Raw genomic sequence first — 14,878 nt, 5'->3', positions numbered from 1 at the left:
CGCTACCTACCAGTCTGGAGTATGTTCATCAGTGTTACCAGAAATTAGAGAACTGGTGTAATTAAACGCTTTATTTTACCTGTAATTATTTGAGCCAAATTATTGCAATAAGGACCCTGCACCAACTAAAAATAGATCTTATTATTAATACATTCAAAACACAAATTGCATTTAAACTCATTGATGAAGGTAATACTGTTTATCATATTAAGAAAAACAACACAAAGAAAACATGTCAGACAAAAATCTTTATTACACATATAATATTAATTATCTCTCACTTAAAATAGAAAAAAAGACTCGGATTATTCAGGTTTCTGTCTCAGTTCTGCACAAACCCCCTGTAGATGTTGATGCATTTGTAAACACTGTAAAATATATATATATATATGGAAGAAGAACATGTTTGTAAGAAAAATCCAACGGTTCTAGCACAGACCACACACGTATAACGTCTGACAGAGTTCCACAAGATTCATTGGGTTATTTTTCTTGTTGGAAAGTTACAACCTAAGACTTTAGAGCAGAGTAGTGGTGATTTTACAGACAAAAATGATTAAAATAGGACTTTGTACTGGGTTCTTTTAATGGAAAAACATGTTCAATGTGTGAAAGAGACAATACAGATCGGTAACAAATAATTGAAATAATAATAATATTAAAACTATTGACATACTACAGAAATAACTATTGAACAGAAAACAATACACCTGCACGCCAGAAAATCCACACAAGACAGTGATTTGCGCAGATATGTTGGTGCTGCCGCTGCTGTATGCACTGCTGCAGCACACGTCTTTTCTCAAATTTCTATTGAACCAAAGAGTTTGAGACAAGACCGTATAGGGGTCGGACACACTTCAGTGTAAAATTCCACTGTTGTGTGTGTGCAGCTCTAGGCCCCTGTAGGTATAGGTGTAATGTGTCAGATTCCAGGTCTGTGCTGCTGCAGGTGTAGGTGTAGGTGTAGTGTGTAAAATTCCACTAGAACCTGCATAGAGTCTGCATAGGTTCAACCCGCTGTAGTGAGCTGGATTAGGTGGAGGACAGAACGGACTAGGAATAAGTCGTAGTCCATGTAAACTTCAGCTGCTTCATCTTAAAAGCAGTGTGAACAACTCAAACGTGCATCTTCATCTAGGAGTATTAGGGAAGAAGCGATGGTTTCCATGGCGCCAGGTTTTGTTTTACCAAAATGGTGGCTTTAATATGAGGCACTCCCTCCAGGGGAGCAGGGAGTGCTGCTTCCCTGTAGGTGGGTAAACATCCTCGAGTTGTTGAGATATCCACACAGGGTACATGCCTCATGTTTAGGAGTTGCTTTCAAACAACAACAAATCCATGGTAACAAGCAGCACCTAGTTCACGTTTTAGAAAAAGGATTACATGTTAAAACCAGCCTTCTGGATTTGTCGAAAGAAAAAATCATACTCAAATAGCAGGCTGTTTATGGAAAGCACAGCTGAGGTTTTCAGATGTCTAAAAGTAAAAATTAGGAACAGCAAGCAGGCATAGAAATAATCAAAGCAGAGATGCAATTCAGATTCAGCTTCGCTACAGGCACTTGAGACGTAAAGCCAAGAGATGTCGACACAAACTCTGGACGACATGGTGCTGCAAACCTGTTCACACCATGTCTGAGGAAATAAGAGCCAAAAGTCCTTCCTTTTTTAGGCTGAAAAGAAAGTTAAGAGGACATATAATATCAGGTATCATCAGGGAGACATGCAGGAATGATAGTCTTTGGATGTTGGTGACGAAGACCAGAGTTTGGCTTCACCACCCAGCCCTCAGGTGTTGATATCTGAAATTCCAGTGCTGGATAAAGTCACTCTCTGTCCCATATAAATGCACACGGCCTTCACCAGTAAACGTGAGGTGAAAATATTCTTGTATTCAAGTTTAACCAGCCTACTGCTAGTTCAGAGAGATCGGAGAATAGATTATTACACTTTCCAAAAAGAAAGTGAATAACCTATTTAATAAACTACAGTACATCCTCCAGTTTACCAAACAGTCTATCCTCCCTGGCCAAAGGTGATTACTTTTTATCCATTCCCAAGTGATTCCAGGCTTTTGAGTGTTGATCTCTTCTGAGAAATTTCTTTTTCGGGATCTCACTCAGAGAGAATGGCACAGGGCTACATGAAGGGTTCTCCTTCCGAGAGAGGATGCAGTCCTTGATGGAATCTTTAATGACCTACAAAAGACAAAGACAGTATTAAAGCATAATAACAAGGGCTGGGCGATTAATCGAAATTTGATTCTGATTTTAGCTTTCCATGATTATGAAAACAAGATCATCAGAATAAAAGGATTATTGTGCCTTTTGCCCTTCTCGAATGTTGCTCTCATGTGGCATAATGAGAGCAATCTTTGTGGCATAAAAATAACGCAGCAGCGCACACTACAGCAGTAAGTTCCAACCCAATCATGAACACCAGCAGTAGTTTCACTTTCATGGGTCTGCTTATCTCGTTTGGGCCCACAATGGGCACATTTAACAATAAAATAATAAAATAAACAGGTGAAATATGGAGTAATAATAATATTCTTAGGGAGAAAAAAGGCTCAATCAACTTTTTTTTAAGTCATAAACCGCCCTGTTTCTTTGACCATGTATTTATGAAAATATTTGTGGACAGTGTGTCTGTCCAGTCAAATCAGATTCATTTGAATTCTACGCCTGTGAGGAAGTGACTCAGATAGTGTGTGAAAGTCAGTCTGACTTCACACACTTACACACCCACTGTCATCTTGTCCAGGCCTGTACTCTCCCGTCTTGAGTGGTGTGCAGCTATTTATGTTGCACAATGAATTAATATGAATTGTTTGGTGACAACACTGCACTGCACAAACTTCCCCAGTGACAACACGAGATAAAGGGAAATAAACAGAAAATGACTAGTACCAGCACTGAAATTGTTTCTCCTTTGCAGGGTTGTATTGCAAATATATTTTGATGCTAGTATTCATACTTTTTTTTCAGATGGAAAATTCCTTTGATCAGTAATCCTAGAATAAAATGATTGCTAAGAAACTGACCTCAAGGTTGTTAAGCGTGTTGAACTCCATGAGATCATGGAGGCGGGTGTAAGCTTCGTTAGAGTACTGGAAATTAAACGTTGAGAACGGTGATTCAGGGTCATCAAAGATGTCGAAATCTGCCAAATCTTTTTCCTTCTCCGTTTCTCTGGGCACACCTGTAAGAAGAGTCGCAAGCATAGTTGTCTAACGTCAGGAATGAATGGATAAAAGACAGCAACTGGGTGCTCATTTGCAATGTTTTTTTAAATTGTCAGGATTAGAAATGTATCATTTTTGGTTGGAAGTCCATTTATGGTATTTCTTCTTTACATGTTAGTTTAGCTTACGTAATGTCTATTAACAGACATTACAGCGGATGTATGAGGGGCCGACAACCCACTCAGTGTGGTTAGTGTGTCTTTGTGTCTCTGCTGATGTACGACATGTTTACACTCTGGCACCTGGTTCTCTGAGGAGCCATAACTTACTGGTACAGCTCATAAAACACAGAAGACTCACACAGAAGAGGAGGATCATCTGTGGGCATCTCCCCCCCCCACACACACACACACACAGGACAGACCATCGCATCATTCCCAGCATAAAACCCCAGTGATGATGAAAGGAGACTTGTTAAGGGTCACTCAGATAGGTGACCCGACACTTACCAAAAATCATGTTTTTCAAGCCATCATGCTCATGTTCCAAAGTGCAACTTCGAGGAAGAGATGTCTCATGTGTCTTGATGGTAAACCAGCATTAATATAATAATAAAGACGAGAAGACTGGGCATATTTTCCCTCCTGCACATGCTGTGGAAAACTCCACGCTCTCAGGCACTCACCAGGGGCTTTGAATTTCCTGAAGTTGATGTTGACCAGGACAAAGTGGATGACGGTGGGACAGTTCTTCTCTCCTTTCTTTGGTTTGAAGATGTAACATTCCTTCAGGCCCTCACGATCAAAGACTTTGGGGTCAATCTTGGGGAATGGAAGCTTGTTCATTCGAGCCCACTTTTCGGCCAACAGTAGCTCCTGTTGCGTAGAAATGGTTGGGAGAAAACGTCAGTTACTGGTACTTGTATAAATATATGACTCTTGTTAAAAAGCCATATCAGACCTTGAATGGAGGGCTGGAATCACTGGGTCTGGCAGAAAAGTCAAACGAGATAATCAGGTCAACCGTGCGCTGGGGGCGCAGGATGAGAGGGTAGGGGAGGTTATAGGTCAGGCCACTGTCCACCACATGGATCTTCTTACTCTTCACGTCCAGAGGCTCATAGATGCGATCAAACTCATCCGGGTCTGAGAAGATCACACAGAACGAAATAAGCCGTGTAACCGCAGCCTGTTTTTACAGTAAGCCTATGGTCTGTGAAGGTCACACACGTTCAACAGCAGTTTCCGTCTTTGAACATTTCCTCACAGAGGTTTCTTCTGACTCCCAGAACACACAGACAGTTACAGACCTTGGCTGTTTTTGCTAAATGTCTTTAGCCAAGGTTTCATGGTACACCCCAACCAAGACCTGTGGTAGCTGCTTTGAGCCCAGTCCTGACACTTGAACTTGTTACTACGTAGTTGGTCGACTGATTTCATTCAAATGTATTTAATCAAGTTATTAACTAACTGTCTGTAGTTTAAAAGAAGGATATACAGATATGTCTACTAGTTTTCAAGTGTTGTCAGTTTTGTAAAGAGTTCTAAAATCTACATTAAATAAAAGTATGATCTATAATTTGAAAAATCCCATAATGCACCACAATTTGATCCCTTCATTACATGACTACAGTCAGTTCATTTACAACGTGATTTGGATGCAGCTTATACTGTACAGTGAATGGGTTGTAACCAATGTGCGGTACATCTCATTAAGGGCAGTGTTTTCTCAGACAGACGTAGAACCATTCGAAATCATTCGAACTGCACCTGTGACTGCGTCCACCTCTTCCTCGGGTGTGGGAGCGTGATACGTGACCTCGTGCAGCGGAGAGAAAAGCATGCTGGTGTTAAGATTCAGGCCCAGCATGAAATTATGAACCTGGAAACAAAGTAGGGTGATGTAATGAATGGGACATGAGGTCAATGGAAACTAGTACGACGAGTGCAAACGCTACCTTCCCGGCACGACCCTCCCTGGTGTTGAACAGAGAAGAATCGCTGAAGAGTGAGGTGAACATTCTCTCAACCCAGCTGGCCTGAGCCTTGCGATTATCGTCCTCTGCTTCCTGGTTCTCTCTTCCACCTAAACACCAAAGTCATGTCATGAACTCCTTAAACCACAACCTTGCTAAATAAATGTGCCCCCACATCCTACCTGATGACATTTACAAATTATTTGCGACTGTTATGGATAAAAGAGAAGCGGCAGAAAACTGCCTCAAACTGTTTTGTGGAGTTTAACATAACATAACGTAATTAAACCCCAAGGACGAGCAGTAAATGACAAGAATCAGATAAGACAATTTCCTTCCTTTAGTCATTTTATCTCTTTGGTCTGGACTTTTTCAGGTTCAAGGCCTGTAGCTTTTTCACAATTTTCTGGAAGATGTGTTTTTCTTTCCAAGCTTGGGGTCAGTGGTGCAAACCTAGAAGAGATGGCTTTGTGTGTGTGTGTGTGTGTGTGGGGGGGGGGGGGGGTTCCTTCCCCTTTTCTGGTTGTAGTGTTTTTTTGAAAAAACATCAACTTTGTTACATCTAAGCCAGAGGTTCTCAATTGTTTCTCAAATTCCTAGAACACAAACACTGGTTCGTAGACCCCCTCATGTGTATGGGGCAGTGGCTTAGTGGTTAAGGAATCGGACTTGGGTCTGTAAGGCTTCAGGTTCGAGTCCACCAGCATGGCACCGTGCCCACACACTGCTCCCCGAGCCCACTGTTTACTTTGGTGAAATTTTGTAGCAAATTTGGATCGACTTGTTCAAACTTCTGATTGAGCCAGAGGGCCTTTAGTGTTTGAAGTTGATCTACCAATATAGATCCATCACATTTGTGAGCACTATTGTCTCCTTCATTTGCATTTTAAAGACAATAGGATAATGTTGTTTAAATTAATTTTGTATAGTCAGTTGTAAAAAAACTGCAGTTTGGTGAGGCAGTGGGTGTGAAGCTGTGTCATTCCTGTGTCACTCTGAACTCAGACACTTCTATTGATACTAGATTAATCACTTCTTGTTAAAATCACAAAATTCCAGTGGATTCTGAAAAGGGATCTGAACCCACACACTGGTCATTTGTATTTGGAGAGATCACACCGGTAAAAAATGTTCATACTTCCTTCTTCTGTATTAGGGCTTTTCTCCTAATATGCTAGTCACATGATAACAAAAATAATAGAGCACACAGAGAGGTTGTTAGTGTCAGGTGCAGGTCACCTTTTCGTGGATCATCATCATTGTCCAGACTGTCATCTCCGACAATGTGCTGAGGTTTGATTTGCTCTGGAACACAGAACACAGGTATGACTGTCAGATTACCAAGTCTGTTTTTAGACAACACCTTGGCACAGTATCTGACGCTATTTGCGATTTGACTTTATCAAATTCACTGGCTATTGTTAATGTCTCTGTCTAGGTGATTCCAGGAAGAAATACGATAGACAGATTTGTCCTTTAAACGAGTGGAAAGTTCAGGGGCTGAGTGTGCAACACGCAGAGCTGCATTCATCCGTGACACGTGAGCCGTCAAATATGCTCTCAAATGATCACAGGAGGCGTACAGGTAGACGCACACAAACACACACAAAAAATACCTGCATTATGCATGTTTAAAAGTGCGGTGGGATAATTTTAGGTCAGCTATTTTTAAACGTGGGAAGACACTAATCCTATGTGTGAAAACAAATTCACTGTTGTGCAAAGAAAAGACTGGAGGCTGTGGTAGGACGTTCACCAAGTGTGTGTTTCTATATAAATATATCATTAATATATATATATATTTATACATATATATATTTTCACAAAAAAGTAACACATTAATTTCAGTAATTAGTGTTTGTAAATTTAAAAAAAAAAATTAACTGCATTGCATCGCATCTCCCTCCCTTTCTCACTCTCTCTCTCAGAGTTTTGAAAGCTGACAAAAATCCCCCAACTTTATGATGCTAAATTTTTGGGTTATAATTCTAGTTTCTATTCAATTATAATTCTATTATTCTTGATATTTCTCCCATATGAAACACTATACCAGTATCTGGTTTAACCTTAAGGTCAAATACATTTTATACATTACCTAACTCCTCCTCCATGGTGCTGCCCCCGCCCATGTCTTTGACTCCCAGCACTCTGTTGAACAGGATAGAGAAGGCACTTCCCCAAACACCTGTTACACCAGAAACTTTCTGTCAGAATCACAACAGAATATTTTTACTGACTGCAAAAGTATTTGAATTTTCATACCCATGAGAAAATGAAGAGGGTTTTCCTCATATTTCCTGACAGCAGTTCCCATGAAGAACTTGCTCCCAAACAGGTCCGGGGTCATGAACGTTCCGTACTTTGCCATCCCGATTTCATATGGGCTGAACTCCACCCAGTCTGCAAGACAAAAGTATAATCTTTATGTCAGTCTATGCATGTACTGTATGTATGTACACAAATCTTATTATTATATATTTACCGAGTCATTTATGACGTATTTGCTGAAACAATGAAACCACCAAAAACACAAATTCCCAAAGATAAATTAGACCACTCCGTCACTCCACTGCGTACAAACACACCCACTCTGGAGTTTTAGACACAACAGAGGAACAGTAGTGTTGCAATCCTTTAAAGCTGTTAAAATACACAGGCTGATACGGAACTGAAATTCACTAATCTCTCTTTGACAGTGTGGTATTTTCCACTGCAGTGGTTCATACAGAAACAAAACAAAAATGATTTGAGCTAATAATGACTCAAATGTGTTTTCAAAAGACGACTTAAATGAGTTGGTGCATATCATAGTGAAACAGCACACATGAGCAGTTCCTCTCTTACAGCTGAGACTGTAGGGACTATGACTATTCTTGGATGAGGTCAGTAGTACTGAGTGTTTATTCGAATTTAGTAGTACTACGTTTTTAAAGGATTTTATACGATAGACAGTTTTTAAACAGTGTCCCCATCAAACACAGACCAGACTGTCTTCCTTTATTTACAGTCAGTTCAAATGTCTCTTTGTCTTCTTGTCTCATTGGACAGTAGCGTACTGGCAGCCTCCACCGTCAGGGAGTATTGTACAAAGGGGGCAGAAACCCTCGAGTCTATCAGGGCCTCAGTTCCTCAATTTGGCTCAGTTTCTATCTGACACTAAGTTGAACCACCGTCACATCAACAGCAGATTGTTATTATATTTCTTTGCACGGAAACCTTTTTTTTTACCTGCAAACATGAGCTCAGAAACATCGGGCTTCACGTGCAGACATGTGAAGAGAGGAAGAGGACTCTGAGCCTGATCTATTTTGTCCTGGATCTCACTGAGTTTGGTGTCCATCCTCTGTAGGGGGCAGAGAGCACAGATGGGGTCACTTTTTACTTCACTTTATCCATTGGTATGATGGGAATCCAAAAATCTCCTAAACAATAACCAAGGCATTAGCTGTAGCAGCAGGAGACACGGACAAATATGAACTGACAGTCCCGCGCGGCTGCTGGCTCTTACCGCAGGTATCAGTGTCTCTCCTATGAGCATACCGAAGATGTCAGTGAAGGTAACAGGCTGGCCTCTGGCCTTTTTGGTCCACAGAGCCTGGATGTAGTTGGTGATGTGTTGGGGCAGCAGCAGCCTCAGAGGGTTACTGCTCACCCTCTTCATCAGCTCCTTGTTGATGTCCTTTGGTCCCTTATTTGGAAAGTCCGGGTGGGAGTAGAGAGTGGACATATACCTGTGTGCACGAATACAGATGAGGAAGGATTTTTTTTTAACTGAATTTTGAACTAATACAGTTTTTGTTACCAAGATTTACTCCCAAAACATTGTGAGTGTGTGTTGGCACAGTGGAGCTCCAGGTCTATGAGGTGTTTTCACAGGTGTTATCAAAATGTTAGAGAGCTGACACCGTTGACTTTGAGGATCAAAGGGGCAGAAAGGTCTTGTAATTTTTTTGTCTTTTGTGAACTGAGTAGGGAGGAGAGTCGGTGGACAGGAAATGATGTGTGCAACATGGGCAGCATATGAAGAAATACAGGAAGTCAAAGTCATTGTCAGAGTGTGAGAAAATAATCACAGAAATAATATTTAAAAAAAAAACCTCACCATGTAGAACCAGAGAGTCCAGCGACGTATGTGACACAGTCCAGAACCCCGGACTCAAACAGGGCCTTCATGACGCCTGAGAAGGCCACCATGGCTCGGAAACCACCGCCTGAGCCGGCAACAGCTATCACTGGTACCTGGACAAAACACACACACACAACATTCACACCTGACTTGAAATGTTCCGCTGTCGCTTCACACTCACCCAACATCACTTCCCCCCCGCCCCGGCCTGTGCTTATCTTCTGGTCAGTAATGAACATGCTGCCAGGAATAGTGGGGTGGTGTTATGTAGTCTGAGAACTTTTTTTTTTTGAGGTTATCTCACTTCTGTCTAGTTTCCTGAATAAAGTGAAGACAAACACAGAAATACAGTTCTGCGAGAACAGCACAGCCTGCTTAGAGGAAACAAGACGGAACCCAAACTGAGAGGAAACTCAGAAGACTGGGTTCACAGCAAGATTAAAGACACTGTCGCTCGCTGCTTGTTTTACATTGAATATTTAAATAATCTGGGATATATATCACAACATTTTTAGATCACATTCTTCTGATGTATGAAATTATTCATTAAGAATTACGTGTAGATCATTATAGACCCAAAAGCCTGAAGGTGCATAATATATGAAATTATTCATTAAGATGTAGATCGTTATAGACCCAAAAGCCTGAAGGTGCATTTGTTTGACCGGCCTGTCTACAGCCAAGTCTCATGGCAGAGCAGGGAACAGTCTAGGACATATCAACATATTTTCAACAGATCAAATTTCTTTTTTTTAAGGCTCATCAACCACATTTAGTAAGCACGATAATGTCAGCAGCCAATAGCATGAAGGAGCACATGGTAACGTGTCGATGTTAAACCTCTTGATTTTTGCATGTGAGTTTGACACAGCTAAAAACAGAAATGCAAACTGGCACCTGCTGAGGCAGGTCAGACGAAGTGGCTGTGACGAGACAGAAACACAGGACATTGTTCACTGGTCTCTTTGGTCTCAAAATGTGTGTGGACAGATTTACTGGGGTATTTATGTCATCCATCTGCAGCAGGGCTAGTGATAGGGTTCATGCCTGGTGAAGGATTTAACTGTTAGCGCTAAATTCTGCTACCTGACACACCGTGTCTAAAGCTGAGCACAGATTATAAAATTGCATTTATCTTATTGTCATATTTTGACCGTAGTTCCCAGTTTGTCAGTCTTCACCAGGCAGCACCAGCTCGAGTCAGTCAGCATGGCTCCTGGGCACAGAAATCGGCTGGTATGTGAACGGCTCACATGCAAATCAGCAAACGTGTGAGTGGAACAGACCTGACCAGTCCATCAAACATGTTGACATTTTTTGAGAAGTATCCGAACACAGTCTCGTCGTGTGAACTGTTATTGAGTCTGGTGTGTGTTCTGAAAACCAGTCAGGTTTTGGTAGCTGCCTTCAAGTCTTTTCAAAAATGTTGTGTTTTTTTTAAAAGTCAGACAAATGTTCTGCATGGATTGAGGCACAAACCTTTTATTTGTTACCTATTACTGTACCTATCATTTGTCCATTTGCTTTTTTTTATCTGCGGTTTGAAATCAACTGATAGAATTGTTTGGTTTTGGGCTCTTTTTGAAGAACATTTGATAGTTTTATACATTATTTTACCAGAAAATTGTGAAGTACTTTACAAAGTAGATTAAATCGCTCATCCATTCAAAATGTTTGTCACCACAGTAAGTCTGAAAAAATAAACGGTGGAAACATTTTTTCCACAGAGTCACGGAAAAAAACATGACAGATGTGTGAAGAATGTAAAAATGAGTCCCACTTAATAATTAATAATGACATAATGACCAAGTCGTCGGCATGTCCTTAATTAGGACTTCTGTCACAAGAGAAAGTTGTAAAAAATGTGGGGAGTGTCGTTTCTGCAGAGAGACAGTTCAAATGTCAAAACTGTGTTTGTTTAAGTGGAGTTTTAAAATCTAAGAAATTTAAAAGTGTTTGGGTTTTTTAAAAATAGAATGAGGAGTACACTAGATGTTTCTATAATTGATATTTCCAAACCTCTTCCGGAGACCTGAGCTGGAAGCAGAGTTTCTCCATGTCCAGCAGCTTCTTGATGCCCAGCATGACTCTGTCTCTGCGGTTTCGTCTGAACTCCTTCTCTTTGTCACACAGGGCCAGGCTGAACCTCAGGTCCAGTTTGGTGCTGCAGATGTGAACGGGACATTCCATGACTTTAAACAAATGATTGACCATGTTGAAACACGTCGTCTGTGTTACACTGACCTTCTCATGGTTACTCACCTGTGAACCATGTGTGGTATTTCCAAATCCTCCCACTAACCCCTCTGTAGTCATACTATAGCTATTGTGATGCACTTTCACTCTATATTACGTAACACTGTTGTCACCGGATCCTGCAGCTAAATTTAGTGTTTCTACCACACCCAGGCAATTCCTATGAATTACTCGGTTCCTAGGATGGATTAGGTTACAAACAAACGGTGTCGCCTCTGTAACCTTAGCCCAGGTCTACGTAACAAATATCACGTACAGACACCGCTATGACAAAAGTGAATAAATGATTGGATAATGGTTGGGATACATACCAAATCTCCAGTGACATCTCCAAGTGTACTTTGGTCGTCTGCCAAAATATTCAAACATGCAGTTACCATGGGTAGAGTGAGTACATTAAAGCAGCTCTTAACAGTAAACAGTTCACAAACATCAATCATTTCAGGTCTTTAAAAGTCGTTTCTTTGTTTATAGAGCATTTGTCTTACAACTTCGTAAGTTACTCTATCTGATAGCTGATGAGTTCTTAGAAATATGCTGACTGCAGAGTACTGGCATTACTGAGAGGTTTAAAATAACAGAGATATTATTATCCACTCTGCCAATTTTTAATTTAATTCTGAAGTCGCCGTCATCAAAACACACGAGTTACACATTCAACTACTGTAGCCAGGACTGAACATGATTACAAACACAGGAACAGACACTTGTAAATGTTGATGTCATACGATCTGTTCACAATGACCTAATTTGATAGGAGCAGTGGTGCGTTTTTAGGAACATGTTGCATTGCACTTGTAATGATAGCTTGGAAACCCGGTCTAATGAGGTGTGGTTTCAAACTGCAGACTGTTCTACAATCCTTCATAATGACAACACCCACTGATCTGTAACACTAAAGCTTTCAGTGAAAATTGACTGGAATCATGAAGTTTTCGTTGCGTACTTTGCCGATGAGGAAAGACTCCGTCTGAGTTTGTCCCACTGTGAGCTTACTAATGTCAAAAGACGACGTTCCAAGTGTCTCGTCCATCACATAATTGGCGTCCATTAATGTGATCTGATTGAAGGAAACAACAGAGATGCGTAATTGAATGAATGAACGTGAGTGACAACTCATTTTTTAAAGTACATGTAACAAAAACTAGATAAAAAAAACCACTAAGTGTCTGTAATAAGAACAGAGTTGCATCGAAGCCACATTCACTGTGTGCTCCTAAAGACTCTATTGATTAATAAAATGCAGTTTAACCTCCAGTGTGTTTTGCAGGTTGGGATCTAAGATGAAGTGAAACGTCTCGTTCCATTTTGGATTGATGTCGTTGTCGATGTGTTTGGTTCGCTTTCTGCTCTCTGGGGCTGTTGGGATGAACAGCTCCACATATGGATCGGGGGTATCCACTACACACACACACACACACAGGGAGAAAGACATTACATTAGCACACTGAGTATTTGTACACGCAGTATTGTGCCATGTCTCTAAAATGATAGGTTGCAGCTGAAAATGACATTACATTAGTACACTGAGTATTTGTACATGTAGTATTGTGCCATGTTTCTAAAATGATAGGTTGCAGCTGAAAATTGAGCGACACGGCCTTTCTGGATGGGTGGCAGTCCAAATGTCATTTTTTTTAATAACAGTGCTGTTTATTTTGTTCATCTGACAGGGTCATCTAATCCACTGTTAGTCTAAGTTTGAATACAGAAAATCCAATTTGTAATCCAGTTTACCTGACTTTTAAATATTCATTATTTTGTTTTGAGAACTTTCTGTAGCACAGTCCCTGTTTTTACGTAATTGGTAATTGTAAAAATTGTAAAAATTGTAAAAATGTTAATTTAATTATAATTGGTAGTGGTAAAAATTGTAAAAATGTTAATTTAATTTTAAAACCACATCTGAGGGGAGACTTATATTCTTTTGACAGTCAAAGGTATAGACCCACAAAGACACAACAATGACAAAATAACTTACATAAATCGCCTAGCGCCCCCTTGGTAACGTTCTCAGCACTGACCACATTCACTGTGAACTTGTGTGAGAACTGCTGTTCCACCTGCAATAAATCCATTACGTCAGTCATCATCAGGAGAAGGTCAAAAGACAAAAGATTAGTGTTCTGTAATCAAACAGTGCCCGTTGTCATAGCCCAAATAACCATAACAAAAATGTATGCTGTATTTCTAACAACCTACTTGCTCCTCTGATCCACTTCCAGCAGGAGGCCTACATGTAAAGAACACGTCTCTTCTCCCTTTTATGAACTTGGACTGTTTGTCCATTTTTCTCATCTTGTCCTCATGTCAGGCTCCTCATTTACGAGAATGAAAACCTAATTGGCTCTAATGAATGCTTTGTTTTTAATGGCATGTTGCACACTGTTAGTTAAGTAGGACAGACCATTCTTTTTCAAAGAAGCTGAACAAATATTTGAAACCCCAACATGTCATCAAGCCTTTTTTCACCGCTGACAACTTCCTCTGCAGGGCTGTGAAGGCACATTACATACATTTTATCTCATTGTTGTCTGCCTTTAACCCTCATTTGACCTTGTCACTCCTGCACTGATGACACAGGACTCCTCTGATTTGGTTCAAAGCTCTGTGACTTATAATCATCGCAGTGCAGTTTTACACAGTGTACAGAAAATAATTACTATGCCCAATACTCACAGTTATATTAGACGCCATTGTGTGCCGTTGGGCGAGTGGTGTTCAGGACAAATTTGAGTCGAACTGCAGAACGGGGTCAGGAGAACATCACGGTCATGAACTGAAGCTTCCAGAGCCTGGAGGAGCAGACACAGAAGTTCAGCAGCAGCGCTAGAGCAAGATTTAAAGTATCTTGTTTTTCAATAACAAACAAGATAAAAAAACAATGAAGTGAACACCCTGGCAGAGGTTCAAACTGTTACTGGTTCACAGTTTACATTAACAGTCTCTTTAAAAAAAGGCACAATCCTCCACTTTTCAACAGTAAGGTAATAAGGCCTAGAGGCTTCATTTAAGAAACGTGTACTTCAGAAATAATTCTACAGGAAAAGGAGAGGATCTGTGTTCAACCACATCAACACCAATGATAAGAGCTTGGGTCAACAGAAGCGGTTAAAACATTTTTTGTACGTTTTTATGACAACACAACCATATGCAGCGCACAGAAGTTTTTTTCTCTAACGAGTTTTCCTCCTTATTGTGCACAGTTTGAAAACTGAACGTTAGGAGTAAAGTATAATCTCAACTTGTGGCAGTATGATATATTTTAGTATAGCACTACACAGTTATAAAACATCTAAATATTTCACTCCTTTCTCTATAAACATATCTGTATA

At 40.4% G+C, this 14,878-nt stretch overlaps 1 protein-coding gene across 2 annotated transcripts in view; it reads right to left on the bottom strand.

The window, feature by feature from the left end:
* Positions 1 to 233: 233 nt before the first annotated feature.
* pla2g4ab (phospholipase A2, group IVAb (cytosolic, calcium-dependent)) overlaps positions 234 to 14,878 on the bottom strand; it is a 16,825-nt gene continuing 2,180 nt past the window's right edge. Inside the window, exons 2-19 of one of the 2 annotated variants that reach the window (XM_008332934.3) lie at positions 14,223 to 14,338; positions 13,525 to 13,606; positions 12,796 to 12,944; positions 12,490 to 12,603; positions 11,855 to 11,892; positions 11,307 to 11,451; positions 9,264 to 9,400; positions 8,670 to 8,892; positions 8,390 to 8,504; positions 7,424 to 7,561; positions 7,257 to 7,346; positions 6,401 to 6,466; positions 5,144 to 5,271; positions 4,956 to 5,067; positions 4,147 to 4,331; positions 3,872 to 4,061; positions 3,046 to 3,203; positions 2,042 to 2,200 (exon numbers count right to left, since the gene is read on the bottom strand). In XM_008332934.3, coding sequence (XP_008331156.1) covers positions 2,042 to 2,200; positions 3,046 to 3,203; positions 3,872 to 4,061; positions 4,147 to 4,331; positions 4,956 to 5,067; positions 5,144 to 5,271; positions 6,401 to 6,466; positions 7,257 to 7,346; positions 7,424 to 7,561; positions 8,390 to 8,504; positions 8,670 to 8,892; positions 9,264 to 9,400; positions 11,307 to 11,451; positions 11,855 to 11,892; positions 12,490 to 12,603; positions 12,796 to 12,944; positions 13,525 to 13,606; positions 14,223 to 14,240 — 2,247 coding nt within the window. In that variant the 5' untranslated portion in view covers positions 14,241 to 14,338. Of the gene's footprint in view, positions 2,201 to 3,045; positions 3,204 to 3,871; positions 4,062 to 4,146; positions 4,332 to 4,955; positions 5,068 to 5,143; positions 5,272 to 6,400; positions 6,467 to 7,256; positions 7,347 to 7,423; positions 7,562 to 8,389; positions 8,505 to 8,669; positions 8,893 to 9,263; positions 9,401 to 11,306; positions 11,452 to 11,854; positions 11,893 to 12,489; positions 12,604 to 12,795; positions 12,945 to 13,524; positions 14,141 to 14,222; positions 14,339 to 14,878 lie in introns of those variants that run through there. The other variant, XM_008332927.3, reaches the window with a different exon arrangement.

This window comes from Cynoglossus semilaevis, chromosome 2 (assembly GCF_000523025.1).
Source record: "Cynoglossus semilaevis isolate Cse_v1.0 chromosome 2, Cse_v1.0, whole genome shotgun sequence".
NCBI lineage: Eukaryota > Metazoa > Chordata > Actinopteri > Pleuronectiformes > Cynoglossidae > Cynoglossus > Cynoglossus semilaevis.
The sequence above is the reverse complement of the archived record's forward strand: the minus strand, read 5'-3'. Positions and strand labels throughout refer to the sequence as shown.